Here is a 26861-nt window from a genome sequence, read left to right as displayed (position 1 = left end):
CAGCGTCCACCCTGCGGCTTGGGAGCTCCTCCTCCTCGGGAGGCAGTCCCCGTAGGTACTCACCCACTAATTTGCAGCTTTCACCTGAGGGTCTGAGCGAAGCCCGGGCGGCGCACGTGCAGTGGATACCTCCACCCCCTTGGGAGGCGGGGTCGCGCTCAGAGCCAATGAGAGCTTGCGGGGTGGAGGGGTAGGGAAGCTTCCAGAGGCTGGTGGGGAGGAAGTTATAAAGAGGGTAGGAGGGGGCCAGCGGGAGGGCCATGCAGTCCAAGCGGGATTGTGAGGTAAGCGGCTGGCGACTTGGGGGCCGGCGCCAGAGCGGGGGTCGGCTTTAGGGACCCCAGTACCCACAGAAGAGGTGGGGGGCGGACTTGGCGATCCGCCATTCCAACCTTCCTTTCCCTCTCAGCTGTGGTGTGAGAGGGTGAATCCAGAGAACAAGGCGGCGCTGGAGGCGTGGGTCAGGGAGACAGGCATCCGCCTGGTGCAGGTGAACGGGCAGAGGAAGTATGGCGGGCCACCCCCAGGTACGGTAGTCCCAGCCCCTCTGCCTGTCCGGCTACACCAACCCCATTTGGGGGAGGGGCTGCCCCAGCCTTCACTGTCAGGAACTGCAAACTACCCGGATTTATATCCCCCAGCAAAGGAGGAACTGTGGCTCCACGCCCACCCGCCCCGTCGAGGGAGGGGGCCAATCTCAAGGTGTACCTGCTCTGTGCCAGCCCCTTCGTTAGCGCAGTCACCTAATTATGCCAACCACCCAGGGTACGGGTGTAAGCCCATTTCACAAACCTTGGTTCACATCGCTTCCCACCCCCGCGCGCTGGGTCCGTGGGCTCAGAATTTGAAAGCGTCGCCTGACGGTGGCCTTGCATACCCCCTTCCCACAGGCTGGGTGGGCAGCCCGCCGCCAGCTGGGTCAGAGGTATTCATCGGGCGGCTGCCTCAGGACGTGTACGAGCACCAGCTTATCCCGCTGTTCCAGCGCGTGGGCCGCCTCTACGAGTTCCGCCTGATGATGACCTTCAGCGGCCTGAACCGCGGCTTCGCCTATGCCCGCTATAGCTCGCGGCGCGGCGCGCAGGCCGCCATCGCCACGCTGCACAACCATCCGCTGCGGCCGTCCTGCCCGCTGCTCGTGTGCCGCAGCACCGAGAAGTGTGAGCTGAGCGTTGACGGCCTGCCGCTGAATCTGACACGCAGCGCGCTGCTGCTCGCGCTGCAGCCGCTGGGTCCCGGCCTGCAGGAGGCGCGGCTGCTGCCCAGCCCCGGACCGGCGCCTGGGCAGATCGCTCTGCTCAAATTCAGCTCTCACCGGGCCGCTGCCATGGCCAAAAAGGCCCTGGTGGAAGGTAGGCTGTGGCCGGGGGCTGGTTGGGGCCAAACGCGTTCTGCCAGGCACTTTACACTGAGCATAGCTGTTAAAGTTACAAGATCTTAGAGTCAAACATGCCAGAATTTGCAACCCTTTACTATTTGATCTCAGAGTTTTAAAACTTCCAATGGTGCTACCACCACCTACCTAAATTGGTAACACTTCCCGAGCATTATCTCCTGACTTAATCCTCAACATTCCCCCACACCCACACCGCATAATAGGCACAGGACCCTCGAGCTGTGAGGAAACTGTTAGAGAAATTGATTTGCTCAAGGGAACCCAACTGAGCCTTTTACTACAGTATTTGTTTCCTCAGACTGTTGTGAGAATAAGTAACATAATGGGTGTATGGTATTTAGCATACTGACTGACTTAACAGCAACTTTTGGCAGTAAAGATTAGCCATTATGATGGTTATGAGGCAGACAAAGCCTGCATTAACCAGTACTTCTCCAAGGAAACTTGTAAGGTAGCAGTTGTGTTATACTCCCTTTGCAAATAATGGAGCCTGAAGGCTTGTCTTTTCTTACCCATGGTCACACTACCAGGAAATGCGAAGGCTACACATTACAGGACTGTGTAGCTCCAAAGGGCTCACAACCTGGAGGCTTGGGCCCAGGGTTTGGACCTGCCCTTATCTTTACCTTTTTCCTGCAGGGCAGTCACACCTCTGTGGAGAGCAGGTGGCTGTGGAGTGGCTCAAGCCAGACCTGAAGCAGCGACTCCGCCAGCAGCTTGTGGGTCCCTCCTTGCGGCCCCCACAACCAGAGGGCAGCCAGTTGGCCTTGGCAAGGGACAAGTTAGGGTCCCAAGGGGCTCGGGCTACCCTGCAGTTGCTGTGCCAACGAATGAAGCTGGGCAGCCCTGTGTTCCTCACTAAGTGTTTGGGCATAGGACCTGCTGGCTGGCACCGCTTCTGGTATCAGGTGGTGATTCCTGGGCATCCGGTGCCTTTCAGTGGCCTCATCTGGGTTGTGCTGACCCTAGATGGCCAGGATGGGCATGAGGTGGCCAAGGATGCTGTGTCTGTTCGGCTGCTGCAGGCACTCAGTGAGTCTGGGGCCAGCCTCCTGTGGTCTGCTGGGGCTGAGGCAGGTACCATGGTTAAACAGTGACTCCATTCTCTCTCCACAGGCAGCCTGAATGGGCAGGCAGAGCCTGTGTCAGGCCCCAGCCCAGCAGGCCTGGGTGGCCACTATCTGACTCCCAAAGGTGGGGAGAGGCATGGGCCCAGGCCATCAGCCTCCCTGCTGGGACAGGGACCTACGGCACCTGGGGCAGCTTAGGTTTGGCTTAAGTTGTGGTGAGGGGCCTTGCTCTCCCCCTCCCAGCCCAGGGTCCAAGCTACCCTGTGGTCTTCCATGGCCATTCCTTGTCCCACACCCACCCGATCATACCTTCCCCCCCTCTGCCACAGCTTAGCATGAACCTTCTTTATTGTCCTGATTTGTCTTCTTTGTTGGTTTTTATTTGCGGGGAGGGGCAGCTGAGCCACAGGGGTCAGAAATTCTGCCCTTTGGCTCCACCACATGGCATTCTGGTTTTGGTTTCTGTGTAGTTTTGGGTCTTTCTATGCTGGTTGTATTTATATTAAACCCCTGGTTAGTATATACTTGTGTCTGTGCTATCTTGCCCTAGCTTAGAGTTTGTCTTATACTGATAGAGTGAATAGCTGCTACGGGGCAAGTACTTCCTCATATCAGCGCTTTGAATGCATCTTCTTGTGCTACACTGTAGGGTATTATAAATATATATCCAGTCCAGGCGTGTTGGCTTTTGCCTGTAGTCCCAGCACTTTGGGAGGCTGAGACGGGTAGATCACCTGAAGTCAGGAGTTCGAGACCAGCCTGGCCAGCATGGAGAAACCCTGTCTCTACTAACAATACAAAAATTAGCCTGGCGTGGTGATGGACACCTGTAATCCCAGCTACTTGGGAGGCTGAGGCAGGAGAATCACTTGAAACCCAGGAGGCGGAGGTTGCAGTGAGCCGAGATCATGCCATTGCACTCGAGCCTGGGCAACAGGAGCGAAACCCTGTCTCAAAAAAAAAAAAATTCATATCCAGCCAGGCACGGTGGCTCATGCCTGTAATCCCAGCATTTTGGGAGGCCAAGGCAGGAGGATCACTTGAGTTCAGGAGTTCTAGACCAGCTTGGTCAACATAGTGAAACTCCTAGTCTCTACCAAAAAAAAAAAAAAATCACAAAAATTAGTCGAGCATGGTGGCACATGCCAAGTCTCAGCTACCAGGCAGGCTGAGGTGGATCACTTGAGCCGGGGAGGTCAAGGATGCAGTGAGCCATGATCAACCCACTGCACTCCAGCCTGGGTGACAGAGTGAGATCCTATCTCAAAAAAAATGTTTTTTGGCCAGGTGTGGTGGCTCATTCCTGTAATCCCAGCACTTTGGGAAGCAGAGGCAGGTGGATCATTTGAGTCCAGGAGTTGTAGACGAGCCTGGACAACACAGACCCCTGTTTCTACCAAAAAAAAATTTAAAAATTAGCCTGGTGTGGTAGTGCACACTTGTAGTTCCAGCTGTTCCAGAGGCTGAGGTGGAAGGATACCATGAGCCTGGGCACATTGAGGCTGCAGTGAGCCATGATCAAGCCAGTGCACTCCAGCCTGGATGACAGCAAAACCCTGTCTTTTAAAAAAATAATATCTTCTCTGGGGATGCAGCTCAATAAGCAAGACTCTTGCCTGGTGAGGACCTGTCTTGAGATTCAATTCATTCCCTCAGTCACTGTCATCCCCAGTCTCCTCCTTTTCTTCCTGAGCCATGGAGTCTTCTCCCTCTTCCCTCAGTCCTGCGAAGAAGTCATCAGTGCTCCAAGTCTTGCTGCTCAGAGCCCGCAGTGGTCCTCCCTTTTTTTTGCGCCGACGGTAGTCATCCACCACCACAGCTCGCAGCTGGGCCATGTCCCAAAACTTGAGGCGCTGGTCATGGCCGCTACTGGCCAGGAAGCGGCCACAGTGGGAAAGGGCCAGCTCCTCCACAGGCTCCCCAGGGTGCTGGCCCACACTGCCCACCACTCGGTTCGGTAGGATGTTCACAGCCCTGGGCAGGGAAACAACAGTGTTGAGTACTGGCTAACTGGGTCTGCCCTTCCTGTGACCTAAGGGCTGTCCAGGTTTCCCTCACCTGATGACTCCATCGGTGGAGCCAGTACACAGCAGACTCTCAGTGACTGGAACCATGCAGTCAATAGATTCAGCTCTCACGGCAAAGCGGTCACTTGTGGCCCCAAAGCCATTCCAGTTGAAGAGGTAGATGGTACCTTCACTGGAGCCACAGGCCACCTTCTTCCCACACTGCAGGGAAATAGGGAAAACGATGTGGAAGCTGCCTTAGACTAAGCCCCCAGCATACACCCCTCCATCCCACCATACCCAGCTATACTTTCATAAGGGTGACAGAGGTCAGATCCCCAGACTGAGGCTCTGAGAGCAGCTCAAACCGACGCCTCTTAACATTGAAGATTCCAAGGCAGCCATCCCCACTGTAGAGAGTAGAGCAATAGGCTTAGACACAAGGTCCATGTGAGGAAGACATTTCACAGGGAGAGGAGGGGAGGCAAGGCAGATTTGAGGTTGTACCTGGCTGTCAGCAGCAGCTTCTTGGCTGGATCCAGAGCCATGTCTGCGATGTACTCTTCATGTTGCCTCATATCCATTAAGGGGCCTTCCTTCCGCTGGTCCCAGAGACGGATACCACCCGTGTCATCCCCAGTGGCCAGAACATTCTCATCCACCAGCAGAAGACTGTTGATGGGGGCACTAGAGACACAGATGTAGAACTTCTTGGAGCATCTCTGTCCCAGTGGGGACCTCCTGGTCCTTACCCTTCACCTCCATGCACATACACAGAATTGGCTGTTCTCCTTACCCATGAGCCTTGGAAACACGTCTTTCTAGTCGGCCCTGCTCCACATCTAGAACATGGATGGCTTTGTCCTTGGAGACAGTAACAAGCTCTGGGGAAAAGGTGCCCAGGTCATGGTGCTGCTCACTGCTCCCTTCCACCACATTGCTGGTTGTCTTCCCCAGTACTCACTCTGCCCATCTTCAGAGAAGGCCACAGCTCGGCAGGCCTTGAGATGGTGACCCGATGACCATAGCTCCTTGGTTTCTCCCTCTTGGCAAGAGTAGGAAAAGCTGGGGAGAGGGGAAGGAGAGTAAATGACTCCAGACCCATCCTGGGTTGCACTGAGTGCAGAGACCAACTAGACAGAGCAGCCTTCCCACCTACCTAGGAGTTCCTGCTTCTACACCTCCAAGCCCAAAGTTTACCATCTCATTTCTCCATTTTCAGTGAGTTTGAAATGTTAGGTCTTGCTTTTTTCAATATATATTAATTCAAGGTATATTTGCTCAACATTTCTTTGTGATCCCACCCAACCCCTCTTTATCATCTTTGAAAGCCCCAGCCTGGACAATGATTGGGTCTGGACCACTGTGAAGGAAATATTTCTTACATCAATGACAAAAAACCAGCCCCAGAAGTTAGAAATGTAAAAATCAGTACGGTAGAGCAGGCTCTTGCACTTCAGGTCTGCAGGAGCTACAGAAAGCCACAATTACAGTACATTGAGAGTACGTGCTAAAAAAGAGGCAGGATCAAAATGGAGGTGGGGAAGAGGCACCAGCCTGTAAACAACTTTGAGGTGAGTACTGTTTACAGAATACTCCCAGTGCCTGCCTCAGAGCAGATCCTCAAAAAGGGCAGAATGAATACATGCTTAATTGCCAGTGAGTTCCAGGTGGGCAGAACTGAGCCTGCTCATTTTCTCTGTCCCAGTGCCGAACATGAAAAAGTAGCTTAATAAACATTCACAGATTGAATGAATACTTGGGAAGGGAGAAGAGAGCCCTGGAAAGCTAAGGTGGTGACATGTGGGTTGGATCATACAAGAGTAGAGTTTACCTGGCCGAGAGCAAGGGCCAGATACTGGAGGCAGCAGAGATAAGGAATGAGGAGGGTTCCTTGTAGCAGGAGAGTAGCATGACCGAATCTGGAAAGATGGGCTGGGGTGGGCATGACACCACGTGAGCCAAGTAGAAGTTTGAATTTAATCCTCCGAAAAGGAACCTCTTCACAATAGTCATGGCTGAGGGTGGGGAAGGGAAGAACCAAGAATTTTCCTCCAGAACCTTTTTTAAGACAAGGGAAGCAACAAAGTTGTGTGCAATGTGAAGAAAGGTGGATGTCTAGGGCAACTCCCAAGTGCCTGGCACCATAAATATGGATAGTAGTAGAAGGGAACTGTAAAATTGCACTGTACTGCAAATTTGTCCCCTCTGCAAGGGTAGGTATAATTCCCCTTCAAAGATGAAAATACAGAAGTTAACACGCTCAAGGCCATTACAGCTAACGGGGGGTTGAGGTTTAAGTTCATTAAGTAAATCTGATAAGTACAGCATCTTCAAGTTTTCCACTGCCTCTAACTTGTATCTTTTGTTCAAAGTCAAACACGTATTGAGCACCTACCCTAAACTAGAGGCTGGAGATAAAATAGAGAACAAAACCGACGACAGATTACACTCCAGAACAGTGTTTTTTCACATTCTAGTCATATAACAGACTGGTAAGCTACAATCAGCATTTTGTGTACATGCACACAATAATAGAATAAAATCAGAAATTGTATCAGCATATATAATGTAAAAGGTATTTCTCTGAGAGGCAAGGTCAAAGACATTTGAAAAACATTAGTGAAGGAGACAGCATTCAAATAATTACACAAACGGATATATGGTTACCAACCATTCATTACTAAGGGAAAGGTACCATGTCACCTGGTGTCATGGCAGCATCTAATAGGTAACCAATTTTAGTCTGGGGATAGAGGAAGAGGGAAGAGATCCTGGGAACTCAGAGATAGTAGGTAAAAGTGAGGAGAAAGGAGTTTTCCGGACAGAATAGCATGTGCAAAGGGGCTGAGGTTTCGAGATTTTTTTATTTTTATTTTTCTGAGACGGAGTTCTGCTCTTGTTGCCCACTGGAGTGCAATGGCACCATCTCAGCTCACTGCCTCCCAGGTTCAAGCGATTCTCCTGCCTCAGCCTCCCGAGAAACTGGGATTACATGCGCCCGCCACCACACCCAGCTAATTTTTCTATTTTTAGTAGAGACGGGATTTCACCATGTTGGCCAGGCTGTTCTCCAACTCCTGACCTCAGGTGATACCCCACCTGGTCTCCCAAAGTGCTGGGATTACAGGTGTGAGCCACCACGCCTGCCCCAAGATATATTTTTAAAAGGTATGGATGAATGAGCACAGATGGTCAGGGCGTTGAAAGCGGGATTGAGAAATTTGTACTAAATCCTAAAAGCAGACCATTGAAGGGTTTTAATCAAGGGAGTGTCTGCTCAGATTTATGTTGTTTTCTTTTTTGTTTTTTTGTTTTTAAATGGAGTCTCTGTCGCCAGCCTGGACTGCAGTGGCGCGATCTCAGCTCACTGCAACCTCTGCCTCCTGCGTTCAAGTGATTCTCCTGCCTCAGCCTCCCAAGTAGCTGGGACTACAGGCGTGTGCCACCACGCCCAGCTAATTTTTGTATTTTTAGTAGAGACGGGGTTTCACCATGTTGGCCAGGCTGGCCTCGATCTCTTGACCTCATGGTCAGCCCGCCTCAGCCTCCCAAAGTGCTGGGATTACAGGCGTGAGCCACCGCACCTGGCCTATGTTGTTTTCTTTTTGAGTCTCACTCTGTCGTCCAAGCTGGAGTGCAGTGGCGCGATCTTGGCTCACTGCAACCTTCACTGCCCGAGTTCTCCTGCCTCAGCCTCCCACATAGCTGGGATTACAGGCCCGCGCCATCACACCCGGCTAATTTTTGTATTTTTAGTAGAGACGGGGTTTCACCATGTTGGACAGGCTGGTCTCGAGCTCCAGCCTCTCAGGTGACCCGCCCACCTCGGCCTCCTAAAGTGCTGGGATTACAGGCGTGAGCCAAGATTTGTGGTTTGAAAAATCAATTAAAGGAGTCTGCTGAGCCTATTTCGGGCGCAATATAATAATCCGGTAGGAGGCCGGGCGCAGTGGTTCACGCCTGTAATCCCAGCACTCTGGGTGGCCGAGGCAGGTGGATCACGAGGTCAGAAGTTCAAGACCAGTCTGGCCAAGATGGTTAAACCCCGTCTCTACAACAAATACAAAAAAAAATTAGCCGGGCATGGTGGCGGGCGCCTGTAATCCCAGCTACTCAGGAGGCTGAGGCAGAGATTTGCTTCAATCCGGAAGGGAGAGGTTGCAGTGAGCCCAGATCGCGCCACTGCACTTCAGCCTGGGCGACAGAGCGAGACTCCGTCTCGAAAATAAATAGGTAAGTAAATAAATAATAATCCGCTGGGAAATAACAAGGCCTTAAAGGGCTTTTTGTCCTACTACGGTCTCTGGGCTCTGTCACGACATTCCAGTTCTTTCAACAGATTGGTGTGATATAAGAGCTGAATGTTACTGAATGAATCGGACCCAATCAATCACGCAAAATTTGTCTCCCTGCAACTTTCTCTCCTCTCTCCTGTTCCCAGCTCCATCCCCGGGGAGCTTCCAGACCCAGCGCCCCCGGCCCTGCCTCGCACTCACACGAACACGTCCCCGTCCACGTCCCCTGCAGCCAGTAGGTCACGGGCCGGATGGAACGCCAGCCCACTGGCCGGAGCTTCCAGCACGATGTCTTCCGGAGTGTCCCGGATGCGGGTAGGGGCTTCTATGGAGTCTGGGTCGTCCTCGTCGCTCCCATCCTCAGCGGGCCTCTCCTCACAAGTGCGGTCCATGCTGACGACTGCGAGACACGCCGCCGCAGGGCAGTCAGCCTCGGAACCACCCTCGGAACCAGTCCCAGGCACCGGAGGAGCAGCCTGGGACTCTGCTTCCGCCTCAGGAGGCGGGGCCGGAAGTGTCGCCGGACGTTCTCCCTCTTGCAGGAGAGGTCGGTTGGCCGGTGCTGGTGTGGGTGGAGCGCAGCGAAGGAACCGCGCTTGAGAGATCTGCTACTTCCTTGTCCGGCTGTGGCCCAGTTTGGCCTAGGTAAACTGTGCGACCGTCAATTCCCTCCCTAGTCACGACACGTAAAGTTGGGAACTGCGTGTAAGTTTTTACTCTCCTACTTCAGACAGGCTTAATGCCCTTGGGATAGGAGAGAGGGACGCTAGTCCTTCGTGGCTTGGTGAAACTCAAGATCAAGTCAAGCGACAGCCAGGGCTGTCAGGAAGCCGCAAAATCCCACGCTGCGCGATGACATACAGGAGTCTCGGACAGCAGGCAGCTCAAGCAGCTGCTATCCACGCCCCTAACATCTTTGTGGCCAGTTTGCTGTGCCAGTTCCTACAGTTTGTCTACAGAAACTCAATGAGCTGGACAAGCAGTGCTCAGTTCCCAAGAATTTTTTGTTTTGTTTTGTTTTGCTTTGTTTTAAGACAGGGTCTTGCTCTGTCGCGCAGGCTGGAGTGCAGTGGCAGGATCACCTCTGGGCTCAAGCGATCCTCCGGAGTAGCTGAAACTAGAGGCATGCGGTACCACGCCTTTTTTTTTTTTTTTTTTTTTTTGGAGACAGAGTCTCGCCCTGGCTGGAGTGCAAATGACTCGATCTCGGCTCAGTGCAACCTCCTTCTCCCAGGTTCAAGCGATTTTCCTGCCTCAGCCTACCGAGTAGATGGGACTACAGGTGCATGCCACCACGCCCAGCTAATTTTTTGTATCTTTAGTAGAGATAGGGTTTCACCATGTTGGCCAGGGTGGTCTCAAACTCCTAACCTTGTGATCCGCCCACCTCGGCCTCCCAAAGTGTTGGGACTACAGGTGTGAGCCACCGCGCCTGGCCAATTTTTGTATGTTTTATAGAAACTTAACTCTCACTGTGTTGCCCAGCCTGGCCTTGAAGTCTTGACCTGTCTTCCCGCCTCAGCCTCCCAAAGTGCTAGGATTATAGGCGTGAGCCACTGCGCCCAGCCTCTTCTTTTTTTAAATCAAGGTTTTGCTGTCACCCAGGCTGGGAATGCAGTGGTGTGATCATAGCTCACCACAGCCTTGAACTCTTCGGTTCGATCCTCCTGCATAGCTATAGGCTCACGAACTCCTGGTCTCAAGCGACTCTCCTGCTTTGGCCTCCCAAAGCACTGAGACTGTGGACATGAGTCATCGAGCCTGGCCTCAGAAACTGAATTTTAAACCAACAGTCAACCCCCAGGTCTTGCTTTTAGTGACTCTCCAGATGTCGTCTTCTGTGCCATGTCTCTGTGACCATTTTTAATAATTGGGACTGCTGCCTACATCCATGGAACCATGGTGTCATTTGTCTGAAATTAGCCATTCTAGGTGCTAGTGCAGCAAGGCCCAATTTCAGCCTCTTATGTGCAATGCACAATGCTGGCTTCCTCAAAAATATCTGTCCTACCAAGGTGAATACAGTCAAAGACAAGGCAATGGCTAAGGTGACTTTCTAGCTTTCTTGGATGTGGTGAGGCCACAAATCTTGGGCTCAGGGTAAACAGTGGCAGCCTGGCATCCAGCCAGGAAGCAGTAGTGACACCTAATGATGCGCACCAGACCAAAGTGCTGGTAAGGAGCAGAAAGGAAGAACAGGGAAAGGAATGGTGTGATTCAAAGGCCAACAGACCTATTCTGGGCCTTGGCAAATGTTTCAGGGTGATGAAGGGCACCAAACCCTTCTGGCCTAGGATAGGAATTCCTGTACCTGCAGGGCCACACTATATCAGCTCTAAACCGGAAGCACTTCCCTAAGGTTACACCTTTAGCCAAGGAGGCAGTGATTTGTACTCAACATTAATAAAGCTCATAGGAAGACATAAACTCATAAAAGGTTTTGGTTCTCACCCATAAGTGATTTTCATTAGATGCCTTCATCCAGAGCCCAGTCCTTCACAGCCTGGGGATCAGATTAGCAGCCCATTAGGCTGACTGCAGGATCCAGGAAATCTTTGTCCAGGGACTAGGCCTGAAGATGGGCCTGAATGAGTCTTACATTTGAAACCAATCATCCTTACATTCCTCTATCCACCTCTTGCCCATCAGTGAGGATCATTATTCCCTTCTCTACTGGGCACACTGGCTAGAAAGCATCCTTCATGTCTAGCAATCTAGAACCACAGCTCAGGAAAGGACTGATGGCTTTCTGCATGTGATTCTATGTAACCAGTGGAATTAGTGTTCTTGGTGCTTCAAGGGCACTGGAGGGGGCATGCTCAACAGAGAAGCTAGCAAGTTAACCAATTTTAATGGAACCAAGTAATTACACAATAAAATTTTATATTCATCCACCAAAAAATATCTTGCAACCTTTGGAAATTGTAGAAAGAAAACAGTGGGAAGCATATCCTTGTGGAGGGTCTCCGGTTGTAACTGGTGATTAGTATTTTGGTCTTTTGACTTCAACCCTGCAATGAAAGGAGAAATGGGTCAGCATAAGATCAATACACTAAGCAATTCCCACCAGTCCCCCAGAGGAAGAATAATGCCGCTCACCCATCAGCTTCCATCTTCTTCCTCTTCTCAATGATCTGCAAAAGGAACAGGATAGTCTATCACCAAGCTGCCCATCTAAGCTCACCTGAGGCCCAAGGCTGACCTCTCATTTCCATGGCTCTCCAGCCCCTTGCCTGTTCCTGAATCTGTAGGCTAATGTCTTCTCCCACCTGAAACCCTCCCACCCAAGGGACCATCCTACTTACTGCACTAATCTTCTTCCACTGGCGATCAAGCTCTGCTTTGTCATTGGTTTCCTTGAAGCGCCTGGTTTTCCGCCCTTCAGACATTTTGATACCATACTGGAATGCAGCCCTGAAAAAAAGCACAGTTGGCAAAGAATGCATCAGAGACTGCATAGCAGTGGCGAGGTTTTCCCAGGGTCCTGTGGGCAAAGAACTTAATTGGGAATATCTCAGCCAGACCATACCCTCTAACCTTATGTGCACTATTCCACCACATCCCCACACCCCTCCTCACACCTTGCCCATATTCAGTACCGACTCACTTCGGCAAAGCCTCTTTGTTGTTCATATACTCGCTGTATTCTTCCTGGGTATCAAAGTCCCAACGGCCTAAGGGCCCCTTCTTGTTACCCTGTTGCAGGACAGAATGGGGGGATGGGGAAGGAAGAGATGTCAGTGGAAATGGAATTTCAGCCCTTGATTGAAGCCAGACTCTCCCATAATCCCAGGTTCCACAATTCATAAATCATACCCTGATATGTAATAATAAATGCCTATTACATACTATGTGACAGGCATTATTCTATACACTAAATGCATTATCTCATTTAATTCTCATTAAAAAATCTATGAAGAGGGAACTACACTTCTCTCCATTTCCTGATGAGGAAATTGAGGCATAAACAGTAAAAGAACTTGGCAAGTTCACAAAACTAATAAATGGTAGAGGCAGGATTAAACAAGGCTCCAAGATTAAACTATGCTATTTCAATACAAAGAACTCAGGGGACGAATAGAGATTTCTTCACTATTAGTGGCATTAGTGGTTTTTTCTTTTTAATTTTGCTTAAGACTTAGAGGAAAACTTCAATCCCGGCTAAAATAAAATTTAGTTATTTTCCAAAGACTGCAATTTTTTCTGCCCTTTCTACTTATGCACTGATGCTTGCTTACTGCCTACCATGGGAATCAAAGCGTGGCACTTTGCTATAGGAAATAAAAAATAGATTTTTGACCCTATGTCATTTGATCTTGTGCAAAGACTCTGAAATAGTTAAGCTGCTCATGACCCTCAATGCTGCTGTTTCTACTGCTGCAACTAGAGGAGGGTGGAGCCCAGTAAATGAGACAGATTTTTTAGGAGTGGGGAAGGAGATATATGTAAAAAAATATAATAACTACCCAAAGGCGCCCACCATCCTTCTAACTACATACCTGGTCCATTTTGCTATAATCCACCTCCTCATCACTATCCACAGCCATGTCATCCATCCTAAGGAGAAGCAAGAGTTAAACAGTTAAACACCCTGACCCTATGCTTCATCTGGAAACCTACCCGACTAAGAGGCTATCTGCATAGGAATGACCACCCCCTTGACCTCCCACTCAAAGCCTAATAAAGTAGTTCATCCAAGTAAGAAGTAGCCTTGGGCCAGGTGCAGTGGCTCACTCCTGTAATCCCCACACTTTCGGAGGCTGAGGCAGGCAGATTACTTGAGGTCAGGAGTTCAAGACCAGCCTGGCCAACATGGTGAAACTGCATCTCTACTAAAAATACAAAAACTAGCCAGGTGTGGTGATGCATGCCTGTAATCCCAGCTACTTGGGAGGATGCGGCAGGAGAATTGCTTGAACCCGGGAGGTGGTGGTTGCAGTGGGCCGAGATTACGCCATTGCATTCCAGCCTAGGCAACAGAGTGAGACTCTGTCTCAAAAAAAAAAAAAAAAAAGTAGCCCTGGAACTTAGCAAATCAAATTTCCATTTCACCCCCAACTTGTTCCCCAATCATCCAGCCTCCTTCCTTAACCAGGTTTCACATACGTGGCTGGGTAGCACTCTGCATAACTGTTGGACATGCCAAAGAAATCTCCCAGCTGCTTTTTGTCTTCTGGTTTCTTCAGCATATGCTATGTTAAAGAAAACACTAGACAGGATTCCACCTATTGCTGTAAAGCTTCAGCGAGGAGGGACCAAGGGCTAGAAGCCCCAACATGAAAATTCTGAGAGGGCTGTGAGCTGTTACGGGTGCTCTGGGAAGGAACAAGGGATGGTTTCATTCTGTCAAAATTCAGCATAAAAGGGAAGGAGTGGGGCAGGGTAGAAGGGAGCAGGCAGGCAGAGGGGGTTGGAGTAAACAGATCAGTTCTCTGGAACCCAGGAACACATTAAAATAAAGGATATGATTCTGTGCCTTCCCAGCCAGTAGACCCAGCAAACTTTTCATTGATGGACTTGATCAACTCCTTGGCAGACCCAGGTCCTAGGAGAAAAAGAGAACTCTGCCCAGACCTTGAACTGAGGCTCTCACAACCTCCTCCCCACAACACACTTAAGAAACATTTTTTTTTTTTTTTTGAGACAGAGTCTCGCTCTGTCGCCCAGGCTGGAGTGCAGTGGTACGATCTTCACTGACTGCAAGCTCCGCCTCCTGGGTTTATGCCATTCTCCTGCCTCATCCTTCCGTGTAGCTGGGACTACAGGTGCCCGCCACCACGCCCGGCTAATTTTTGTATTTTTAGTAGAGACGGGGTTTCACCGTGTTAGCCAAGATGGTCTTGATCTCCTGACCTCGTGATCCGCCCGTCTCGGCCCCCCAGTGCTGGGATTACAGGCGTGAGCCACCACGCCCGGCCTAAGAAACATTTTTTAAGGCATAGAACCCGTTTGTCTGACAAAGTCTTAAACAAACTCCAATAAATAATGAGTTACTCTGGTTGAGATTAGGGTAGGGTATCCAGAACATTCCATACTTGACCTCTACCTCACCTCCTCAGAACCCCAGGGCCACAGGAATTATATCTAAGACCAAATATGCCCTGCCATGGCCCAGGAAGGTGGAGGGAACTCCACCTATTCCATAAAGCAAGACACGGTTCTTAGGAGAACCCAGAACCAGGAAGTCCCCAAATCCTACCGTTGCCAGCTCTGAGCCCTAGGTCAGACTCTCAGCCCAGGGGAAAGCAGGACTGCTAGAGCAACTGTGAGATGCTGTGGATACAACTCACCTTTGTCAACATCCATGGGCTGGAAAGAACACAAAATGTAAGGTTAGTGTTACCATGAGAGATTCATACTCATCCCTCCCTCAAGTTTGAATCAATTCCTTACCCAACCTTGCTCACATTTCCAGAGAGGGGCAACTCCATCATCTGGTACTAAGGGCCCACATCTCACCTCATCATCTACTTTTGGCTTCTCAAAGTAGCTGTGTCTCTTCTTTTCCTCTTCTCTCTCCCGGTCCCGCTCTCGCTCTCGTTCTCGATCTCGTTCTCGCTCTCGCTCTCGGTCACGGTCTCTGTCTCTCTCCCGATCACGCTCCCGTTCCCGATATCTCTCCCGCTCCTTGTCCCGCGGTGTCTTGGTTGTGGAGGGTACGTAATCCCCAATATCTTCAAAAATACTGGGAAAATGGAGATCACTAGCTGGCCAAATTCACACACACAGCTTCGCTTCCCCTGACCATTTCTCCAGATTCTCATGTCAATGCCTCCCTAAAATGCCAGATGCAAGAAATGCAGAGACCCCCTCCCTCTGATCAGATGCCAGGGGCTAGGATACATACTTCATGTCGGCCTCAGGAGGTTTCTTCTCTTCTAGCTTCCCTGAAATTTAAAGAGGGGAGTCAGGAACATACTCCTCAGTTAATTTCCACTGAACTTCACCATCCTCTCCAGCTCTTAATGCCCTTTTAAACATCTTCTGTTTAAAATGTGGGTCAAGGCTGAGTGCGCTGGCTCACGCCTGTAATCCTAGCACTTCGGGAGGCTGAGGCGAATCTTGAACTTGGGGTCAGGAGTTCAAGACCAGCCTGGCTAATATGGTGAAACCCCATCTCTAATAAAAGTACAAAAAAATTAGCCAGGTGTGATGGCAGGCACCTGTAATCCCAGCTACTCAAGAGGCTGAGGCAGGAGAATTGCTTAAACCCAGGAGGCAGAGGTTGCAGCGAGTCAAGATGGCATCACTGCACTCCAGCCTGGGCAACAGAACGAGACTCATCTCAAAATAAATAAATAAATATAATAAAAATAAGGCCAGGAGCAGTGGCTCATGCCTGTAATCCCAGGACTCTGGGAGGCCGATGTGGGCAGATCACGAGGTCAGGAGTTCGAGGCCAGCCAGGCCAATATGGTGAAACCCCATCTCTACTAAAAATAAAAAAACTAGCCAGGCATGGCGACGCGTGCTTATAGTCCCAGCTACTTGGGAGGCTGAGGCAGAAGAGTCACTTGAACCCAGGAGGCAGAGGTTGCAGTGAGCCGAGATTACACCACTGTACTCCAGCCTGGGTGACAGAGCGAGACTCTGTCTCAAAAATAAATAAATAAAATAAAATAAAATGTGGGTCAAGTGTTAGAGCCTTTTTTTTTTTTTTTTTTGAGATGGAGTCTGGCTCTGTTGCCCAGGCTGGAGTGCAGTGGCCGGATCTCAGCTCACTGCAAGCCCCGCCTCCCAGGTTCACGCCATTCTCCTGCCTCAGCCTCCCGAGTAGCTGGGACTACAGGCGCCCGCCACCTCGCCCAGCTAATTTTTTTTGTATTTTAGTAGAGACGGGGTTTCACCGTGTTAGCCAGGATGGTCTCGATCTCCTGAACTCGTGATCCACCCGTCTCGGCCTCCCAAAGTGCTGGGACTACAGGCTTGAGCCACCGCGCCCGGCCAGAGCCTTTTTAGAATTTGTCTAGGTTTTCTGGTTTTCACCAAAATATATCTTTAAAAAAATAAATAAATAAATGGGACATAAGCTACCCATTCTCCATCCCTCATGCTTCAGACCTGACCATTGCTTCTTAGGTAGATTAAGGAGACAGAATCTGGCTGTAACTGTCTCCTTGCCAATGCTCCAGTACTCCCATTTTTCTCTGCTTCCCAGGAGCCTCTCAATATTCTGGAGACAGAAAGCTCCAGGAGACCTTGGTTTTACCACCAAATGCCCTCTGTAGGTAAGGTTTCTCTCTCTAACCCTCCAGGTACCTTTATCCTTCTTCTTAAGCTTCTTGTTACGGGTTCCCTGCCTCAGGTATGAAAGGATCTGGGTAAGCTTGCTAATGACAATGTCATTTGTGGTCAGTGTGGTCTGGGCCTGAAAATAGCAAGAAACAAGAATGTTAAACCACTGAGCAGGAATCTCTTCATTTATTCATTCACTTAACAAACTAAAGACTGAATTACAATACAGTAGGTGAAGGGACGGAAAGGAAGTGCTGTGAAAGGATATTTCAGAGAGATAAAACAGCCCTGCACAAAAGTCCTGCATCAAAAGTGAATCAAGAACATTCAAGAAAGGAGTCTAGAACATTCTAGAAAGGCCAGATGTTGCAGAGGCTCACAGGTACGGTAAAGATTTTGCTCTTTATCCTAAGAATGAGATACCACTAAAAGCTGCTAAACTGTAGTGAGACAAAAATTTACGTTTTATTTATTTATTTGGAGACAGTCTTACTCTGTCACCCAGGCTAGAATGCAGTGGCACAATCTTGGCTCACTGCAACCTCTATCTTCTGGGTTCAAGCAATTCTCATGCCTCAGCCTTCCGAGTAACCGGGATGACAGGCACATGCCCCCAGGCCTGGCTAATTTGTAGTAGAGATGGGGTTTTACAATGTTGGCCTGGCTGGTCTTGAACTCCTAACCTCAAGTGATCCTCACGCCTCAGCCTCCCAAAGTGCTGGGATTACAGGCGTGAGCCACTGCACCCAGCCAAACTGTATATTTTAGAAGGGTAGGGGAGGTAGGGGTAGTTAATAGGTAACAAAAAAGAAAGAATGAATAAGGCCTACTATATGATAGCACAACAGGGTGACTATAGGCAGGAATAATTACACATTATAAAACAACTGAAAGAGTATAAATGGACTGTTTGTAACATAAAAGATAAAATGTTTAAGGGGATGGATACCCCATTTTCCATGATGTGATTATTATGCATTATATGCCTGTATCAAAACATCTCATGTACCTCATAAATAAATATACCTATAATATACCCACAAAAATGTTTTTAAAAAATTCTTTTTAAAGGATGAATTATATGGCATGTGAAGAACACCTCAATAAAAAGATAAAATAACAAATCAGAGTGGAAGTGCGGAAACCAATTAGAAGCCTTCCTAATAGTTCCAGAGGCCTGGTGCAGTGGCTCATGCCTGTAATCCCAGCACTTTGGGAGGCCAAGACGGATGGATCACTTAAGGTGAGGAACCGCCTACTCAACATGGTAAAACCCAGTCTCTACTAAAAATGAAATTAGCCAGGTGTGGTGATGAATGCCTGTAGTCTCAGCTACTTGGAAGGCTGCGGCAGGAGAATTGCTTGAACCTGGGAAGCAGAGGTTGCAGTGAGCCGAGATAGCACCACTGCACTCCATCCTGGGTGACAGAGTGAGAACTGGTCTCAAAAAAAAAAATAGTAATAGTTCTAGCAAATGATTATAGCTTAGACTGGAATGTTATTGGTGAAGAAGTAGAAAAGTGAATGGATTCAGCTGAGATTTAAGAGGTAAAAGTGAACAGGACTTGGTGACACGGTGGATGAGGGACATGGGGCAGAGGCCAGGCTGATTCCCAGGCTTGAGACTCACATGATAGGCTCTTAGGATTCCATTCACTCACCTCCATGGTGGGGCAATCAGCCTTGCTGCGGATAAGAGTGGTGGGGATATCTGTGTCAGCATATTCATCATCCAGGTCTACCACATAGGCCATGCGGCCTGGCAGGAACAACTCATTCCGCTCATATGCTTTGCTCTTAAAAAGCATTCGGTAAACATTGCGGCCTACAATAAGAAGAGCAGCAAGTAGCCAAGATCTACAAGAACAGCTGTCACTTATGTGCTTACTCTGTGCTAGCCACCATGCCAAGTGCTATGCAAGCTTTGTTTCACTTAATCTTTACAACAGCCCTGTGAAGTGGATATCATTATCCTTTTTACCGATAAGAATACTATGGCTGAGATTTAAGTAATTTACCTAAAGTCATGTATCTACTAAGTAATGGAGCAAAGAATGGAACCAGGCAGTGTAACTCCAAAGCCTGGGCTCTTGTCCACTCTTCTACATTGCCTCTTCAAGGGCACTATGCACCTATATTGTATTAAGTCTTGAGGAAGAAGGATGAAGTTTAAGGTAATATTGATGATGATGGAAAAAACAGCTATACTACCTGCTCAATATGATAGGCATGTTATAGATTTCATTTTTCTTCATCCCTACAATAGTGATGTGGTAAATAATAACCCGAGTTTTACAGATGAACAAACAGAAAGCAAAGTCAGTTGCCTAACATCATACACTTAATGCGGTTTCATCATCAAGGTTTAAACTCAGGTCTCTCCGATTCCAAATTTTGAACTTTTAATCACTAACCATGTTACTTCTTTTAATTCATAAGCCCCAAACTGAAAAATCTTTCAATGTACCTGAGGAGACATAAATGACATATGAAATAATTAAGTCTATGTCTGAGTCCTATTAGAGTATTTTATGAGAGTTAGTTGTTTTGGGGCCAAGAAAGACTCTTACAGCTCTTTGGAAGGTCAAGGCAGGAGGATCACTTGAGCCCAGGAGTTTGAGACCGGCCTGGGCAATATACAGAGAGCCCCATCTCTGCAAAAAATAAAAATTAGCTAGGTATGGTGGCACATGCCTGTGGTGCCAGCTACACAAGAGGCTCAGTCCAGGAGGTCAAGGCTGCAGAGAGCCATGATCACACCACTGCACTCCAGCCTGGGCAATTAAGTGAAACCCTGTCTCAAAAAGAAAGAGAAAAGGAGGTTGGGGGAAAGGAGAAGCATATCCTTCCCAGAGCATTAAATTCCCTACATTTCACCTACAATGCAGAGTCACTAGTATAGAAACTGTACTCACCCAGACGTGTTTTAAATTCAATTTTATTTTCAGGATCCTCATCTTTCCTGAAAAGACAAAAAAGTTTTATTTTTGCCAAATGTGCTCCAACTTTAAGTCCCACCTTTCTAAACTCTCAACCCTTCTGTAATATTTACTTACTTGGTTTCTTTCTGGGGCTTTTCCATCAGTTCCTCTTCCTCTTTCTCTTTGCTGGCAATCTCAGCTCGTACCTAACAGGAAAGCAAGCAGCGTTAGGACATTCAATCACTTTATATATTTATTGAACATCCACTACACCACACTGTACCAGGAACTAAGAATATAATATTAAACATGACAGATATTGTTCTTACCCTAATGGAGCTTACAGCGGATGAGACAGACAAATTAAACAATTTCAACAAAGTGCAATAATTGCTGTGGTAAGTGAAACAGAAGGGCTATGCAAAGGTACAGGAAGTGGGAGGTGAAGGGAGGCACTTAACCACACCTGGGTGATCAGGGAAGGCTTCTCCAAGGAAATAAAATTTGGCCTGATACTTGAAGGATAAGTAGCAATCAGCTTTTCAGAGGGCCCACCTTTAGCCCTTCTTCTACTCAGTCTGAACTCTCAGGAATCTCCCTCCTCATCTTGCCAGACCCATACAAGAGCATTCAGCACGATAGTATGACTCCCCACTTGACCACCAGAACTCACCTTTTGAAGCAGAGCAAAATCCAAGCCTTTTACCAAATGGGTGTGTTCCATGTCACCACCCAAGAATTTGGACTCCTGGATCAACTGTCTTCTCTTCTCTGCAGCTGATTTGTCCCTGTATAATGAAAGAGGCCACATAAGAACAGTACTGGCCAGGCGTGGTGGCTCACGCCTGTAATCCCAGCACTTTGGGAGGTCAAGGCGGGCAGATAACAAGGTCAGGAGTTTGAGACCAGCCTGGCCGAAATGGTGAAACCCTGTCTCTACTAAAAATACAAAACTTAGCCGGGCATGGTGGTGGGCATCTGTAGTCCAGCCGGCTACTTGGGTGGCTGAGGCAAGAGAATCGCCTGAACGTGGGAGGTGGAAGCTGCAGTGAGTTGAGATCGCGCCACTGCACTCCAGCCTGGGCAACAAGAGCAAGACTCCATCTCCCAAAAATAAAAATAAAAAAGTGAGGGGGGGCAGGTGCAGAGGCTCACACCTGGAATCCCAGCACTTTGGGAGGCCGAAGCGGGGGGATCACGAGGTCAGGAGATCGAGACCAGCCTGGCTAATACGGTGAAACCTTGTCTCTACTAAAAATACAAAAAATTAGCCAGGCGTGGTGGCAGGCGCCTGTAGTCCCACCTACTCGGAAGACTGAGGCAGGAGAATGGCATGAACCTGGGAGGCGGAGCTTGCAGTGAGCCGAGATCGCATCACTGCACTCCAGCCTGGGTGACAAAGCAAGACTCCACCTCAAAAAAAAAAAAAAAAAAAAAAGAACAGTCATTTGTGGGTGGCAAGTGCTTCCGAAATCGCTTATTGTAGGCTACAGGGCAGGAAAGTAAGAGGAAGAGTTCACATTGTATTTGCATACTCTGGCATGCTGAGGGAACCATGCCCTGGTCCCTCAGTACTCACGCCTCAGCAGTGGGGCCAACAGCCCTGTAGTTAGCTGTGGTGCTGATAAGCTCGGTTTCTTCATAATCTTTGTTCACTCCATCCCTACGTTCCTTGGCACGATCCCGGTACTTCTCTGCTAGCTCTCTCTCTCTCTCAATTTCTTGTTGGCGTAGCTTGGCATAATAACTATGACCAGAGAAAGGCAAATGTGTAAAGTTCATCAGCTGCTACCTCAAGGTCAACAGAACTGTTCCTGCTTGCTTCCCTACATCTCCATCCTACTCTCTATGGAGAAAAGCTCATGTCTGTCCTGATAGAACTGCTGGCCACCTCTTCATAGTTACTCAAAAATCAGAACTATGCCTTCTTCCAGTTTATATACTTTTCCAGTGGCAACTTGGGACACCCCATCTGTCACTTCAGAACTTTTTAATACCACCCAACTCTACTAATTCTCTACAGATATAAGACTTTTCCACACAAAAATCAGAAAATCTTCTGAATTTTTACCACCTTCTAATTTCAGCTGAAAAGAACGCATTATTTGCTGGTCCACCCTCAGAATAAAGGAAAAGCCAAGTACCAAGTCCAGAAACTTTTGTATCACGTAAATAACGATGATGATATAATGATGATGATGGCAGTCAAGATTTATTGGGTGGTTACCATATGCCAGGCATTGGTGCTAAATGTCTACATGTACTTTCACAGCTGATCCTCATGACATCCTGATAAAAGTTATTATTGCTACTATATCTCCATTCTATCCATGGATTAGAGAGGCTAAGCAAATGCCTAGGTTATCCACCAAGAAACTAGTGAAGATGAGATTAAAATATAGATAGGCCTATTCCAAAGCCCTCTATTGCCCTCTAAGTATCACCATGCTTCATTAAGAAAATAGAGAGCCTCAAGACAAAATCTTAGTTTCTGGCCTCACAATTAGCCCCTACTTCTTTCCCCTAAACACTGTCTATCCTAAAATCTAAAACCTTTCACCCTTTCTTCACCTTTTCTTTTTCCTCCTTCGTGCAGCTGGGTCTTCATCCTCATTGTACTCCCTTGGCATCCTAGAACAGACGAGAAATTCACTGATAGCAAAATATTGCCACAGCCCCAGAAACCCCAAGAAGTCTCCTTGAGGATTTTTAGAAAGACTTAGAATACTGACCAAAGTAACAGTTTCAATCAAGCAGAAATCCATATCAGTATTTGTAGGTGGGCAGTTCTCAAACTTTAGAGAGCAGCATAAATACCTGAGGGACTATTAAAAGTCATTCTACTTCAATAGAAAGAAACAGGAAGGAGCAAGAAAAAGGCTGGGAGACAGGCTGGATCACGGAAAGACTTACTCATGGTGACGTGACTTAGAAGGTGGTGCAGAGGTAGGTGCAGCCCTGGGGGTCATGAGAAGTTTCCTGAAGTCTTCATTGGTGAGTTTTGATCTAGAAGGAAAGGCAAAGATTTTAAATATTAGGACTCAGTAAGAAATGAAAAAGGAACACGTAAAAATCATGATTAAATTAACAGAAATCAGGGAAATACAAATCAAAACAAAGATATGACACTTTTTTTTTTTTTTGAGATGGAGTCTCGCTCTGTCACCCATATTGGCCAGGCTGGTCTTGAACTCCTGACCTTATGATCCGCCCACCTTGGCCTCCCAAAGTGCTGGGATTATAGGGATGAGCCACAGCACCCAGCTTTTTTTTTTTTTTTTTTTAAGACAGAGTCTCCCTCTGCTGCCCTGGCTGGAGTGCAGTGGCATGATCTTAGCCCACTACAACCTCTGCCTCCTGGTTCAAGTGATTCTCCTGCCTCAGCCTCACAAGTAGCTGGGATTACAGGTGCCTGCCAACACATCCAGCTAATTTTTGTATTTTTATTAGAGGTGGGGTTTCACCATGTTGGCCAGGCTGGTCTCAAACTCCTGACCTCAGGTGATCTGCCCACCTCGGCCTCCCAAAGTGCTGGGATTATAGATGTGAGCCATCGCGCCCGACCGGATATGCCACTTTTAATGCATCAGAGTGTTAACTACTAAAAAGTTTGATAAATCAAGTGTGAGTGAGAATTTGGGAGGGGGATACTCTCATAAAATGCTGATGAGAATGTAAACCAGTATAACCAATTTGGAGGGCAATTTCGCAGTATTTGTTAAAATTTAAGAATATATCTCCTACGAGTCAGCAACTCCATTTATTTATATTTAACCAGGCCAATTACTGACATATGTATATAAGAAGGCCTGTAAAGGAAATTCAACTATAGCCTTGAAAATAATCAGTCTGGCCGGGTGCAGTGGCTCACGCCTATAATCCCCGCACTTTGGGAGGCTGAGGCGGGAGGATCACCCGAGGTCAGGAGTTCGAGACCAGCATGGCCAATACGGTGAAACCCCGTCTCTACTAAAAATACAAAAAAATTAGCTGGGCATGGTGGTGGGCGCCTGTAATCCTAGCTACTCGGGAGACTGAGGCAGGAGAATCACTTGAACCTGGGAGGCGGAGGTTGCAGTGAGCCAAGATCAAGGTATTACACTCCAGCCTGGGCAAAAACAGCAAGACTCTGTCTCAAAAAAATAAAAAAAAGAAAAGAATCAGTCTGAAACAGTCTAAGTGTTTATTAGCTGGAGACTAACTAAACCATGATGGTGTTTCCCAAAGAGGGAAAGACAGCACTAATGGTACAAGAGATTATTTTAATTGGTACACTGACAAAGACTGACTCCTCTCTTGATCAAATTAAAGTCAGACTCCTTTGAAGCTCTCTTCTGACTAGGGCTCTTCCTTGGCCTGCTGACCTCGGTTTTAAAAAGGAATTCTAAGTCAGTTCACAGAAAGTTTTCCCACTTTTGATATCCAACTCAGCTCCTCTTCTCCCACCCTTGATATCTAAGCAAGTTCCTCTTCCCCTCAAGGAAGACTTTATTGAAGACTATTGTAACAGGAGTCAAGATCATTGTAATAGAGACTGAACTTAATTCCAAATACAACAGGGACAAGTGAGAATTTATAGAAAATTACTAAAAGCAACTTGGTTAGGTATGGGGGTGGAGCAGGGGTTTATTTCCTTGCTAAAACTGTGCTCAGCAGGCCAAGGATGAATCCCGCTGAAAAATAGGACTCTTTGGGGAACCTGACTAAAGTTTAGCCAAGACAGAATGCTTGTCACTGCTATAAAAGATAATCTCAGAAACACTGAGCAGGGTTTAAAAAGAAGCAAGTTGCAAAAATGATATATACAGCCTAGTATCATTTAACTCAAATATTTTAAATCACAAAGCAATGTTGTGTTTTCCTCAGATATGCATGTATGCATATAAATGCATTTAAAAAAAGAGTAGGAGGGTCAGGCGCGGTGGCTCACGCCTGTAATCCCAGCACTTTGGGCGGCTGAGGCAGGCAGATCATTTGAGGTCAGGAGTTCGAGACTAGCCTGGCCAACATGGCGAAACCCTGTCTCTACTAATAAGACAAAAATTAGCCAAGCATGGTGGTGCACACCTGTAATCCCAGCTTCTGGGGAAACTGAGGCAGAACTGCTTGAGCCCGGGAGGCAAAGGTTGCAGTGAGCAGAAACAGTGCCATTGAACTCCAGTCTGGGCAACAGGAGGAAAAGATACACAAAAAAAGGTAACTGTGGTTACTTCTAAGAAAAGGACTGAGGCTGGGCATGGTGGCTCATGCCTGCAATCCCAGCACTTTGGGAGACCGAGGCGGGTGGATCACTTCAGGCCAGGAGTTCAAGACCAGCCTGACGAACATAGTGAAACCCTGTCTCTACTAAAAATACAAAAAAAAAAAAAAAAAAAAGAAGAATCAGTGTGTGGTGGCATATGCCTGTAGTCCCAGCTACTTGGGAGGCTGAGGCAGGAGAATCACTTGAACTCAGAAGGCGGAGGTTGCAGTGAGCCGAGACTGCATCACTCCACTCCAGCCTGGGCAATAGAGTGAGACTCCGTCTCAAAAAAAAAAAAAAATGGACTGGAATGGGGGACGTTATCAAAGATGATTTTACCAAACATGAATTGGGGATGTTATCAAAGATGGGCCGGGCACGGTGGCTCATGCCTGTAATCCCACCACTTTGGGAGGCAGAGACAGATGGATCACCTGAGGTCGGGATTTCAAGACCAGCCTGATCAACATGGAGAAACCCCATCTCTACTAAAAATACAAAATTAGCCGGGCGTGGTGGAACATGCCTATAATCCCAGCTACTCGGGAGGCTAAGGCAGGAGAATTGCTTGAACCCGGGAGGCGGAGGTTGTGGTGAGCTGAGATCGCGCCATTGCATTCCAGCCTGAGCAACAAGAGCGAAACTCAGTCTCAAAAAAAAACAAAAAAAGATTTTACCCTTATTTCCTATGTTTTAATTTTCTATCGGAAGAAGTAATTCCTATATAATGTGTAATTACACAACACGTATTTTTAAAAAAAACAAAAAATTTAACACCTTTCCTGCAGGAATTTCCCTTCTAATACCCTTATGCACTTGGCCTGATCCAATTAAGGCTCACAGAGATAAAGGGCCAGCGGGTATAATTTTTGACCATCCTTGATGACAAGACATTCAGAATTCTTTGACCATCACCACCACCTCTCTATTCATCGCCCAACTCATTTCCATGGTCCTAGCACAAAATACTCACTGGTGGAAGGAGTGAGGATCATCCACATCGTGGCCATCGGGCGCCAAAGGGTTGGAGAACGGCTCACCTGACAAAAAGAATTGACGTTAATTTAATCAGGCTCTTATGTGTCAGTTCCTATGCAAAAATTTGAGATATAGTAGTGAACAATACAGAACAAAAGGAAGAACAGCGGCAGTGTCAACACAATGTAATAAGTGCTGAAATGGGAAACTACAAGAAGCTGTGGGAGCACAAAGCAAAGGACCCTAATCCTGCGCTGGAAGATCAGAGAAGACTTCCGGAAAATCACGTCTAAAATACTACGTAAAAGATGAATACGCGCAACCCAGATTAAGTATGGGGACAATACTGGGGGAAAGCGATCCACAGACAAAAGCTGCCCATCATCACTTGGAGTAGGAATGAGGACTGGGGCCGGAGTTCGGAGCTGTCGGCTTCATCTACTACCCTACGGCTTCGCCGGGCTCAAGCGTCACACATACACACACACACCCGGTTTAAGCTCAGAAGCTACAATAATGCGCCAAATGCCCCAAGTGCCATGGGGAAGAAATAAAGGATGGCCTGAGCCTTACTATCTCGCTCTGGCATTTTGTTATCGTTGTTTCGCTGTCACCAACAATCAAGTCTCCAACAGCAACACCGCAGCAACAAGCCCTTTCCCACAGTGCACCTCAGAATCAACCCACACTGCTTTGCGTTCGTAGCCTTTCCGCT

The 26861-nt window shown here is 48.0% G+C and overlaps 3 protein-coding genes across 5 annotated transcripts; 1 reads left to right on the top strand and 2 right to left on the bottom strand.

Moving 5' to 3' along the window:
- The first annotated feature begins 216 nt into the window (after window positions 1-216).
- On the top strand, window positions 217-2990 carry DND1 (DND microRNA-mediated repression inhibitor 1). 2 transcript variants are annotated; one of them, XM_003900224.5, is made up of 4 exons: window positions 217-284; window positions 410-527; window positions 891-1352; window positions 2036-2986. In XM_003900224.5, the coding sequence occupies exons 1-4, from the start codon at window positions 261-263 to the stop codon at window positions 2491-2493; spliced, it is 1062 nt and encodes a 353-aa protein (XP_003900273.1). In that variant the 5' UTR covers window positions 217-260; the 3' UTR covers window positions 2494-2986. The 2 variants fall into 2 exon arrangements, with proteins under 2 accessions (XP_003900273.1, XP_009207501.1); XM_009209237.3 differs by having other exon boundaries at window positions 410-1352; window positions 2036-2990.
- Window positions 2797-9487, bottom strand: WDR55 (WD repeat domain 55). Its single transcript, XM_003900223.4, has 7 exons — window positions 8972-9487; window positions 5437-5537; window positions 5269-5356; window positions 4980-5159; window positions 4783-4882; window positions 4525-4694; window positions 2797-4440 (listed from the first exon to the last, which is right to left on the bottom strand). The coding sequence occupies exons 1-7, from the start codon at window positions 9160-9162 to the stop codon at window positions 4119-4121; spliced, it is 1152 nt and encodes a 383-aa protein (XP_003900272.1). The 5' UTR covers window positions 9163-9487; the 3' UTR covers window positions 2797-4118.
- Window positions 9488-11602: 2115 nt separating this feature from the next.
- IK (IK cytokine) lies at window positions 11603-26860 on the bottom strand. Of its 2 annotated transcripts, XM_031666481.1 has the most exons (20): window positions 26720-26860; window positions 26142-26208; window positions 22840-22932; window positions 22498-22557; window positions 21506-21673; window positions 20600-20714; window positions 20062-20132; window positions 19921-19967; window positions 18667-18830; window positions 17030-17138; window positions 15618-15657; window positions 15230-15455; window positions 15061-15079; window positions 14237-14315; window positions 13877-13957; window positions 13270-13327; window positions 12378-12466; window positions 12076-12184; window positions 11870-11904; window positions 11603-11781 (listed from the first exon to the last, which is right to left on the bottom strand). In XM_031666481.1, the coding sequence occupies exons 1-20, from the start codon at window positions 26733-26735 to the stop codon at window positions 11754-11756; spliced, it is 1674 nt and encodes a 557-aa protein (XP_031522341.1). In that variant the 5' UTR covers window positions 26736-26860; the 3' UTR covers window positions 11603-11753. The 2 variants fall into 2 exon arrangements, 1 of the variants encoding a protein (XP_031522341.1); XR_004183831.1 differs by having other exon boundaries at window positions 11769-11781; window positions 11870-12184.
- Window position 26861: the final 1 nt, after the last annotated feature.

Source organism: Papio anubis, chromosome 5 (genome assembly GCF_008728515.1).
Source record: "Papio anubis isolate 15944 chromosome 5, Panubis1.0, whole genome shotgun sequence".
Taxonomy (NCBI): domain Eukaryota; kingdom Metazoa; phylum Chordata; class Mammalia; order Primates; family Cercopithecidae; genus Papio; species Papio anubis.
The sequence above is the reverse complement of the archived record's forward strand: the minus strand, read 5'-3'. Positions and strand labels throughout refer to the sequence as shown.

Excerpts from the sequence above, each read along its gene's own strand:
- DND1 (XM_009209237.3), top strand. The coding sequence starts at position 261 with ATGCAGTCCAAGCGGGATTGTGAG. Across the intron at positions 285-409 it reads AGTCCAAGCGGGATTGTGAG|CTGTGGTGTGAGAGGGTGAA; the intron begins GTAAGCGGCTGG and ends TTTCCCTCTCAG. Across the intron at positions 1,353-2,035 it reads CAAAAAGGCCCTGGTGGAAG|GGCAGTCACACCTCTGTGGA; the intron begins GTAGGCTGTGGC and ends TTTTTCCTGCAG.
- WDR55 (XM_003900223.4), bottom strand. The coding sequence starts at position 9,162 with ATGGACCGCACTTGTGAGGAGAGGCCCGCTGAGGATGGGAGCGACGAG. Across the intron at positions 4,883-4,979 it reads AAGCTGCTGCTGACAGCCAG|TGGGGATGGCTGCCTTGGAA; the intron begins GTACAACCTCAA and ends TACTCTCTACAG. Across the intron at positions 4,695-4,782 it reads CCTCTGTCACCCTTATGAAA|TGTGGGAAGAAGGTGGCCTG; the intron begins GTATAGCTGGGT and ends ATTTCCCTGCAG.
- IK (XM_031666481.1), bottom strand. Across the intron at positions 18,831-19,920 it reads TGAATTTAAAACACGTCTGG|GCCGCAATGTTTACCGAATG; the intron begins GTGAGTACAGTT and ends TTCTTATTGTAG. Across the intron at positions 11,905-12,075 it reads AGTGGAAGAAGATTAGTGCA|ATCATTGAGAAGAGGAAGAA; the intron begins GTAAGTAGGATG and ends TTCCTTTTGCAG.